Source organism: Prionailurus bengalensis, chromosome A2 (genome assembly GCF_016509475.1).
Source record: "Prionailurus bengalensis isolate Pbe53 chromosome A2, Fcat_Pben_1.1_paternal_pri, whole genome shotgun sequence".
Lineage (NCBI taxonomy): Eukaryota > Metazoa > Chordata > Mammalia > Carnivora > Felidae > Prionailurus > Prionailurus bengalensis.
This window is the reverse complement of record NC_057348.1, coordinates 94213309-94223837: the sequence shown is the minus strand read 5'-3', so window position 1 is coordinate 94223837 and position 10529 is coordinate 94213309. Positions and strand designations below refer to the sequence as shown.

The window sequence follows — 10529 nt, the reverse complement described above, 5'->3', positions numbered from 1 at the left end:
CATTTACTATAAAAGCTAAATCAAGCACACCGTGGGGGGAAAATTGACTTCAACTGATAACTGGTTAAAAAAAAAAATAGGCAAACCAAACCATCTGAAAATAGGGTTTGTCATGGAAACAGCATGCTAATGGGACCGACCATATTCCCGGTACCTATATGGTTTTCCAGGAAAGTCTTGTTTTGCCATGAGTACCTAAAGAAACAAAAGAATACACTGGCTTTCTATATGCTACACAATTTTAAATAAGTTGCTTCCTAAAAACAAAGCCTGGTGGTGACTTGAAAATTTTGTCTTTTAAGGCATTTAATTCCAGCATTATAAAACCTTTCTGCATCAAATTTATAGTTGCATCATTTTAAGGACATCCACAATAAGAATGCTTTGTATTTATTTCATGGATTGAGACTAATAATCTTAAATTTTTTTCCCCCAGAAGTCATCTGATTGAAATACCTAGAGAGGAGATATGTTTTAATTTGCCCTAAGAATTCCTTTTTTAAAATGTCTATACAACAAAACCTGCTCAGATATCTACTAGAGATTAACGAAACAAAGAAAAAAAGAACATAAAATTGCATCTTGCTACGTGAAATTGAATGCTGTATTTTCAATTAGATTTAATATTTTCATTTGCCTTAAAATAAATAATGATAATGACTTAAAAGACAATGAATTGCATTATAACCATGAAAGTAACTCTATTGCATCAATGGTCTTCATTTTAGTTCCTTGTCATTTTATCACAAAATATTTTCATGGGAAAATTTAATATAAATATTTTTAGTCTATAAAAGAATAAGAGACTTGTTTTCCAAAGGTATTGGAGGTTTTTCATCTGATGTTTTCCATTTCTCATAACCTTATTTCCATATTGTAATATATATAAGTAAACTTTGCACCTCTATTTTATAAAAATTAGTGTGTGTATACTTATGTATATATGTATATATAGATATAATATAGATTATATATATATATATATATATGTATATATACACACACACCCACACACATATATATAAATTCTGACTAAGAGTAGACCAACTAGATAATTTCTCTGGAAAAGGTTCCTTGAACAATATAAAAATGGGGCCTTCCAAAGCAAACAACAAAAACAACCTTATACACCCAACTACTGTTTAAAATGCTTATAAACACACAGTCAGTTAACCATTTATTGATTGCCTATTTATGGTTTTGGAATATCCAAGATTATGAAAAAGACAATACCTCAAAAAAATCATGACCAAGGTGATGCCTGATGATTTAAATGAACTTCCATATGATAAAAAGTCATGTAAATTTACCCCTTGAAAGAAAAAAAAGGATTTAATATTAAAATTAGAGTTCTCTTTTTAATAATCCTCTCAGTAAAGAAATAATTTGGAAACTTCTATTTTATATTGTTACTATCATGAAAGCAGATGATGTCTAGGAACTTGGCAATGTCAGTTGCAACATTGCAAGTAGGATACATCTTTGGAAGGGCTCGTCTGAATGTTTAAGGATAGACTTTTCCATTGAATTCCTGAATTTATATACTTTGGGACTGGCTATGAGACACCATAAAATGTAAAGATAGTTCAGACAGTTCCAGTTCTGTTATTTTCAGGCACAAAAACCATATAATTTTGTACAAAACTTTGATTTTTTTATTTGTGAAATTAAAAATATGGTATTTTATATATATATAAACTTCTATTCCTCTATAAATATAGATGATTTTGTGATAGTGAACAGAATAAATGCATACCAAATCCAAAGACCATTGTCATTTTAGGGTATGACAGACATAGATAAATTTAGGTCCTAAGTACTGGCATTTAGATAAACTCTTAAAATTTAAAACAATACAATCAGGAGGCTTGCTTTTCTCCTCTTTTCCACAGAGAACTAAAGTGAATATTATTAAATGGCTTTGAAAGATTTACACTTGACGCATTTTTGTAAATCCAAAAAGGAGCACACACTGTCCCTTTACCATGCATGCCCATGTTTTGTTTATTTCAGGATCTAACCCCACCAATTATTCCACCTCCTTTACCTCCTGGAATCCTACAAGGTTATTTTCAATGATGTGGATTGTTCCTCCCTCAGACTGTGTTGCTGAATAATCATAATAATATGTTGAAAGTATACAACTTTTACATTTTAAACTTTTTTATATATGTCTAATTATTATTTAAAAATAATAAAAAGCACTTCATTTTGAGAAAGTCCATTACACTGAAATCTCCTTCAAGTGTTCCTATTCAGCTTACATTCTGCTATCCAGTTAAGGAAAGCAAAGATCAACTCCTTAACAAAGCTTTCCAGGTGACCTAATGTTTCCATTTTACAGAAAGGTAAAATCTAAATGCGGGCTGTCTCAGTCCTAGAGGCAGTTTGCCAGGCATCCATCCGTATGCAATTAGAATTAACATTTTATAAACCCCATCTTCAGTCTCTCCTGACCCACACAAAGCTCCAAGCCTCTTCCCAAATCTCAGCAACCACATCTTTCCATGATGCTGGCCAAACCCATACCAGGTTTTAGACACTAGAGAATGAAATGAGCTCATCCACCAAAAATTAGACTTGAAAAAGTTTGGCACTGGTTATCCCACTCACCGTCTAACCAACTTACGTAGGAGGGAATGCCTGGGCTTTGGAGGCCAGTGTGGAAGGAGGCTGGGACTGTCGCAGCCCACATCTGTGGACCTCCTTGAAGCTAGGAGTTAAGGTTCTCTATAGTGAAAAATTCAGTTTCAATAAAGGGGCAAGGCCTTCACAATATGCGCCCCCCCCCCACCTCACAAGGGCACACTCGGGATGGGCAGGGGTCTACCCCCGGATCTGGAAGCTCTGTGGAGTTCTATATCTAAAGAGCCCCGACCCCAAGCAATGAAGGAAGGGAAGGAGCAGAAAGCGGAGGCGGTAAGTGACCTGGGCCGCGCAGCCCCACAGGCAGCCCCACACGCACCCCGACTGCCGCAAGGAGGGGCGCGCCAGAACAAGCAAGAGCACCGTGAGCTCCAGTTTTACCTCTGCAGTACTTTGAAAAGGCAAAGGAAAAGCCTGAAATGGGTAAACCGCCCTAAATAATTAAAACTTAAAACAAAACAACAAAAAAGGAAAAGGCAGAAAAAGGAAAACGCGTGACCGGTCATCATTTAAATACAAATATACTTACAAAAATCTTACACAGGCTATTTACAATCATAAAAGCGTACAGTCCTGGTACCAGAGAGTGAGAACCAGAGTGGTCTGTCCATCCCCCCTGTGGCAGTTGGGCCCTCCAGTCCGTTTGCCCCAAGAGACCAAAGCTTTTGCAGGAGCTGTGTTGTTGAAAGGAGCCTGCGAAAAGTGAATGGCTAGTGAGAAAGCCTCGAGTAGCCAGGCTTGGCGAGAGTTCCATGGGGCCAGCTTTATGGGAGTGGCTGGGACGAAGCCGACGGCTGGGAATGGGCTGAACCCCCAGGTCTCAGACGGTGGTCTCCCCCTGTTTGCTGTTGGTGAGCCTGGTATAGAACTTCCTCCAGGAGTTGAGGGTCTTGCCGGACCAGATCCAGAAGCCTGACGTGATGCCCACGATCAGCGTCATAAGGTACTTGATCATGAAGACTGTGAAGTCTGGGCTCATGGGCGGGTGCGGCGGGGCGCCTCCACCCGCCTGGAGGTGGGGGCAGGGGATGGCGTAGCTCTTGCAGCTCTGGGCCACCCAGCTGCGCTCCCACTGGTCCCGGAAGGCCTGCTCATAGAAGTAGCAGGCGATGACAATAGTGGCTGGCACCGTGTAAAGCACGCTGAAAACGCCGATGCGCACCATGAGCTTCTCCAGCTTCTCGGTCTTGGTGCCGTCGTGCTTCATGATGGTGCGAATACGGAAGAGGGACACGAAGCCGGCCAACAAAAAAGACGTGCCGATGAACAGGTACACGAAGAGTGGCGCCAGCACGAAGCCGCGCAGCGCGTCCACATTGTTGAGCCCTACGAAGCACACCCCGCTCAGCACATCGCCGTCCACCTGGCCCAGCGCCAGGATGGTGATGGTCTTGATGGCCGGAACGGCCCAGGCGGCCAGGTGAAAATATTGCGAGTTAGCCTCGATGGCTTCGTGACCCCACTTCATGCCCGCTGCCAGGAACCAGGTGAGCGACAGGATCACCCACCAGATGGAGCTGGCCATGCTGAAGAAGTAAAGCATCATGAAGAGGATGGTGCAGCCCTCCTTCTTGGTGCCCTGCGCCACTGTGCGTGCCCCGTCCTCGGAGAACTTGTCGTTACACACCACTCGGTCCTCCAGCAGGAAGCCGGCGATGTAGGCCACGGCCACTGCCGTGTAGCAGCCGGACAGGAAGATGATGGGCCGCTCCGGGTAGCTGAAGCGCCGCATGTCCACCAGGTACGTTAGCACCGTGAAAAGCGTGGAGGCGCAGCACAGCACCGACCAGATGCCGATCCAGGTGCGCGAGAAGCGCAGCTCCTCGGGCCCAAAGTACATAAGCCCGTACACCTTGGTCGGCTCACAGGGCGCACCGCAGTCCTTCTCCCCCAGGAAGTGGTAGTTGAGGTAGGAGGGCACCTTGAGGGCGCGCGGGCAAGAGAACTTGCCACGCTCCGACGCGCCGGAGCCCCCCGGGAAGCCGCCGCCACGGTGCCCCCCGCCGCCGTGCTGAGGGTTGCTGGTCCAGAATTCCGGGAGCAACGAGGGCGTCGGGGTGCCCTTGTCCGACGTATTTTGGCCCACGCACAGCTCGCCGGCGCCGTGCACCGGGAACTTCTCACACTTGAGCGTGTCAGGCCACTGGAAGCCGAACTTGTTCATGAGCGCCTCGCAGCCCTGGCGCGCACGCTCGCACAGGGAGCGGCAGGGCGGCAGAGCCTGCTCCAGCACCGTGCACACTGGCGCGTACATAGAGCACAAGAAGAACTTGAGTTCCGCCGAGCACTGCACCTTCACCAAGGGGTAGAACTGGTGCACCTCGAGGCCCGCATCCTCTTGGTTCGTGTGGCCCAAAAGGTTGGGCATGATGGTCTGGTTGTACGCGATGTCTGTGCACAGCGGAATGGAGATGGGCTGGCAGTAGCCGTGGTCCGGGATAGAGATGCCCCGCTCGCCGTTGTACTGTTGCCCGCCCTGCTGCTGCTGAGGCGGCGGCGGTGGGGGCTGCTGCCCCGGCCCGGGCCCCTGGCCCGGCCCCTGGCCCACTGCCTGCGCCCGGACCCCCAGCAGCAGCGGAACCTCCAGCAGCCAAAGCAGTAGCAGGAGCCGGCGCGCCAAGCGCCCGGAGTCAGCTGGGGGGCGGCGGCGGTGGCTCTCTGCATCTCCGCTCCCTTCCGCCACCGGTCCAGCTGGGAGCGCCCCGGCATAAAGTTCCCAGCTCGCGCCGCCGCCGCCGGCGGCGGCCCAGGACTTCTTAGGCGCCTCCTCTTCAGCCATACTTTCTCGGCTCCTTTCTTGGCGCCGCCCGGCTGAGGCTGGCAGTGGCGCGGCCGGCGGCGGCTCCCCCTGCGTCCGGGGAGATCTCCTCCGCGCCGGTGCCCTCCGTCGAGCCCGAGCTGCGCTCAGCCCGCTCCCCCGGCTCCCGCTCCAAGTCCCGCAGCCGCCGCCGCCGCGGAAACTTGCGATTCATGAAGCGTGGGCGGCGGGTAGAGCCCGGGTGGCTCCGGCGCGCCGGGGTCGCGTCCCGCCTTCCTGGCCCTCGGCTCGCTGGCTCCCGGCTGGCGGCGCCGCGCTAGTGGCCACGGCCCCGTAGAGCGCGCAACTCTCGGCAGCCCAGCAGCCTCGGCTCCCCCCTGCGCCTCCGCCTCCTTCTCCGCCGCCGCCGCCTGACCATTTGTGTCAATCCCTCAACTCGCTCGTTCTCCACTCCCTCGCGCGCCCTCGGACCGGTTTCCAGGCGCCCCGCAGTCTGTCTTTCACCAGGAGGGAGGAGCCTTGAAACCGACGCGGAACTGGAGGCTCAGGGACCGTCGCCCAATCGCGGCACTGGCTTCCCCGCGCAAAGGGCACCCGCCGCCTGCTTCCCTGAGCGAAAGTCGGCGGCTGGCGGGAGGAGGAGGGGGCGGGAGGAGGAGGAAGTAGTAGTGGTGGCAGAGGCACCGCTCCGGCACAAAGAGTGGGTTTGCTATGAAGCGGGACAGGCTTGGTTGCTTTTGCTTTTGCGGAAGAAAGGGCGAGCACTAGTAGGAGAATGGTACCATATGCTGCTGGGGATAATGAATAGGAGTCGGCGGACCTCGGGACTCAGCTTTTCTTTTATCCATTTTCATGTTTAAAAATCCTGTTCTTAACTCTGGTTACAAACAGCAAACCGAGCACCGCGATCAGGACAGATGCCTTTGACTTCAGGAGCGCAGGGCTTCCTTTGAGTTTATTTCTATCGAGGTTTGGTTTCAAATATTACTCTAATAAGTCCAAGAGCTCTCAGGCTGGGCTTGGCGGGCTTTGGACGCGCCATTTCCCCCAAGGAGAAGTTCACGGGATTGCTGTCAAATGAAGAACAAGAACAAAACACAAACACAAACTTTGACGGAATTGAAAAAGTAAAGCCAGGTGCGCCATCCGCTACTATTATCTTTCTTGTAGTACCCTTTTCTCCTCTGTGATCGAGTCAGAAACAGAAGCAAAGGGAGAGAACCATTAAATATTTAGAGAGAAAAACTTGAGAATGCGACGACCTCTCTTCGGAAGCGTCCTCTCTGCCCAAGCCTCCAGAAGTGCCTCGGACCCGGAGGAGCAACGCCAGCGACCAACCTGAGCTGTGGGGGAGTATTGGAGCCTTCCAGGGTCGGAACGTCCACGGCACAGGGGCAACTCCTGGGAGTGTCAAACTGGGCCGGTTAGGAGCCAGGCTGGGTTGCAGCGTGGTCTTCCACTGGTGTGCGGACCTGGGGATGCCAGTTTAGCAAACAGCGAAGTCTGAAAGCAAAAGAGCTAACTGCACGTTCCCTTCCTAATTACAAACAACACAATTCATCTCAGCCTCCTTACATTCTTGTTGTTTCTGCGTAAGGTTTTTAAAAACGATGTTTTAACAACATGACTCAGTTTTATCAGTAAAGTGCCATTGTATTGTTAATTCTATCTAGGATTTGTTGACCTATGATTAGATTTTCAGGATACTTTTCTACAATTTTTTTTCTATCTTTTGCTTATCCATCCATTTGTTTAATACATACTTAAGAAGCACCTCTTAGGTTATAAGCGATATTGGGTAGTAGACTGCAAAGAGATGTACAAGACATGGCCCAGCCTTACAGGAAGTCATAGTACAGTAGGGCATAGAAAGGTAGATCAGTTATCTTGTCGCCCATCCCAAAGCTGAATGAGCACAGTGGAAGCAGCCAGCCAGTGGAAATGGGTGAGAAGTGTTCTGATAGAGAGGTGGGTGGAAGGTGCAAAAGACAGAGGCTCTATAGTGCTTAAAGTGCCAAATGGAGTGGGGGTGAGGAGTGAGGGTGCCTGAGATATCTCAAGGAAGGCAGGAGAAAGTTTTAGTCCATACTAAAAAGTTTGGGCTGAATAATCTACAGACAATAGGAAGCTATTGAGGGTCACTTTCTCCCACATATACAGCAGGGTGGCTTCAGAAGGACTGTGAAAGATGGAACCTGGACCACGTTGTCATTGGGAAGCTTGAACATTAGTCTAGACATAAAGGTCACTACTTAAGATGGGTGTTGCTTATACCATATACTAACAGGGCACTGAAGATCATCACTATGCATGTTGGTGTCTCTAAAGGATGTGCAGCTGTATCTTTACCTGATAAACCAAAATGACATCTATTTGTCTTAGGTACATATGTTATTGTTCTTTAAATATTCATGCACATAGCAAATTCATAAAATATATATTTCTTTTAAAGTATTTCTGGATTCCTAGTACCTGTTTTTTTTTTTTTAAGAAAATGCAACAGGTACTAAATGTACAACAGGTTCCATTTGTGAGTGTGTGTATGTGTGTTGACAATAATTCATGTAAGATTTTGATATTGAAAAGGAGGTGCTCTCTGAGGTCCTTTGAGCCCTCACAGTCCGTAATTGTTCATTTTACCTTCCAGCATTCCAGCCCACAGTCTCCCAGGGACACTTTTTCTCTAGCCTTCTGCCCTGATGCTCATTCTTCTGCTGATAGTATCCCATGCTTAGAAACTTTACCAAGACAACTTCCTTCTACCATTCCTCTCTTATAAAGACTTATCTGTCTGGTGTTCCATTCTCTCAAGGTCACATTGGTGAAGCATCACATGCATTAAGCATCACATGCATTAAGCACCCACCAACACCACTGCTCCAAACCCTCTTCTCCCCCCAACAAATAGGGCATAGGGATTAAGGCAGAGTGCTCGGTTCTGTTCCTCAGAGTAGGTGACACTCTCTTGCTTCAAAAGTTGTTGTATTGAAATTCTTGAGCTTAGTTTACCCTCCACTGGACAGTGAAGTTTACTAGGGAGGAGGCTCAGACATGCTATCAGAGTTAAAAAAAAAAAAAAAAGTCATTCTTGCTGGATCATGGCACTGGAAGGAACCAGACATCATCTAGGAACTAGTGAATTTTCTCCTCTTACAATGAAGAATATTATACCCAGAAAAGTTAAAGAATGAACTTCAGGTAAAATGGCCTTGTTTGGTTTGAATTTCATTAGATGCTTATTTTAACCCTTTTTATGTTCTTTTGAGTAGTTATAATGCTTTTAATTAAAAAAAAAAAGAGTCAGTTTTCTGTAGTTTTCTCTCAGACTGTGTAAAAAAAGGCCTTGTAAAATAAAAGAAAAAAAAATCATTTCCTGAGAGTTGTCTTCCAAAGTAAAAAAACCTAGATATTCTATTTATTTTATAGCAATCCAGTATTTCATTTATTAAACATATCTGATATAGAGGAAGCTATTAAAATCAAGAACAGTTCAGAGTTGTTGTAGCCCATTACAATTAGTGTTACGGAAAGTCTTTTGGGGAGGTGACGCAGGCTGTGGATAACATAATGTTAGAAGAGAAATATGAGCAGTATATTTTTACCTTACTCTAAAATATAGTATTTTCTCAAGATGTGGAAATGTTTGAGATCCATAGATAAAAATGACTAAATAAGTATGAACTATTATGAACTTTGCAATAAAAATATTTCAACTAGGCAAAAACTATAAACATAACCCAGTTTCTCCTTGAAATTGGTTCTTCAAGCTTCAGACTCAGTCAAGTTTTCTTATATCAAAGATCTTGTTTTATCAGTGCTTTCCCAAATCTTCTGAAGTTTCTCCAGACTACTTATGTCAGGTTGAATGTGGATAATTCCCAGGGCTAGAGATCCAGTTCCAATTACATACAGTTGAGTGCACATGGACACACAAGCAGTTAGGTGAAGTCTCCATAGGCAACCTGGCAGACCTTGAAATTTTAGGTAAGTTGTTTTGTTGTTGGCTTGTGGGTGACAAGTTTGAATTATCTTTGTTGAATAACAGAGATTATAATACGGGCTAAGACTATATTTTTTGAGCAGCTATTGTAGGTATTTGGCATTTTTTTCCTTAATGTACCCTATGTATGCTACATTTTGTCACGTAAATTTTACCACTCTTTGAGGCAAGGTACTAATTATTATTTTCTTTTAATAGATGAAGAATCAAATGCTCAAAGTAGTTAAGCAACTTGTCCAAGGCTCTATAGCCAGTTAGTACCAGGGTAGGCCTTGTGTCAGACCAAAGTCAATGGACTTCCATTGAATAAATATGTCTATCCTAAAAATTATAGAAGAAAATGTGGTTTCTGAGATGTGCAGATTGGTGATTCCTCAGTATTTAACATAGTTTTCTATACCAGGATAATAGGGGTAACACCTCTGGGACTCAGAATATAAATATTTTTCTTGACCCTCATGCTCTGTAGAATGCAGTTTAAGAAACGCTGGGTTAGGGGCAACTGGGTGACTCAGTAGGTTAAGCGTCTGACTTTGCCTCAGGTTGTGATCTCACGGTTTGTGGATTCGAGCCCCACATCAGGCTCTGAGCTGTCAGCATAGAGCCTGGAGCCTGCTTCAGATTCTGTGTCTTCCTCTTTCTCTGCCCCTCCCCCACTTGCACTCTGTCTCTCTCTCTTTCAAAAATAAATAAACATTTAAAAATTAAAAAAAAAAAGAAATGCTGGGTTAGACCTAATATACCTTGAAACTATAAGATTGGATTTTCACCTCTGTATCACTTTTATATGTCAGGAGTTCAGTCTTCTCTTTGAATTCCTAGTGAAGGGATATTGATTGGTTAGGGAGCTGAGAGTGATAGAGAAACCCCAGACTATGCTATTGCCTTCTACCTGGGAGGCATTACCTAGGAGTCTATCATACTGCCTTTGCAGACACTGTAGGTTAGAGACATTGTCTAAGCTTTCACCCTAAATCTCTACCTTATTCCTTCTTGAATTTCCAACCCAGGAATTTCTGCATAAGCTAATTCTTATCTTCCCAAACCTCTGTATTCTTTTGCAACCATTCTAAAACTGTCTTTTCTTTTTTCCTTTTTCCCTTCATTCTTAAAACAAATATGCTC

At 45.5% G+C, this 10529-nt stretch overlaps 1 protein-coding gene across 1 annotated transcript; it reads right to left on the bottom strand.

Moving 5' to 3' along the window:
* Positions 1-586: 586 nt before the first annotated feature.
* Positions 587-5466, bottom strand: FZD1 (frizzled class receptor 1). Its single transcript, XM_043588816.1, has one exon. The coding sequence runs from the start codon at positions 5423-5425 to the stop codon at positions 3467-3469; it is 1959 nt and encodes a 652-aa protein (XP_043444751.1). The 5' UTR covers positions 5426-5466; the 3' UTR covers positions 587-3466.
* Between the last annotated feature and the right edge of the window lie 5063 nt (positions 5467-10529).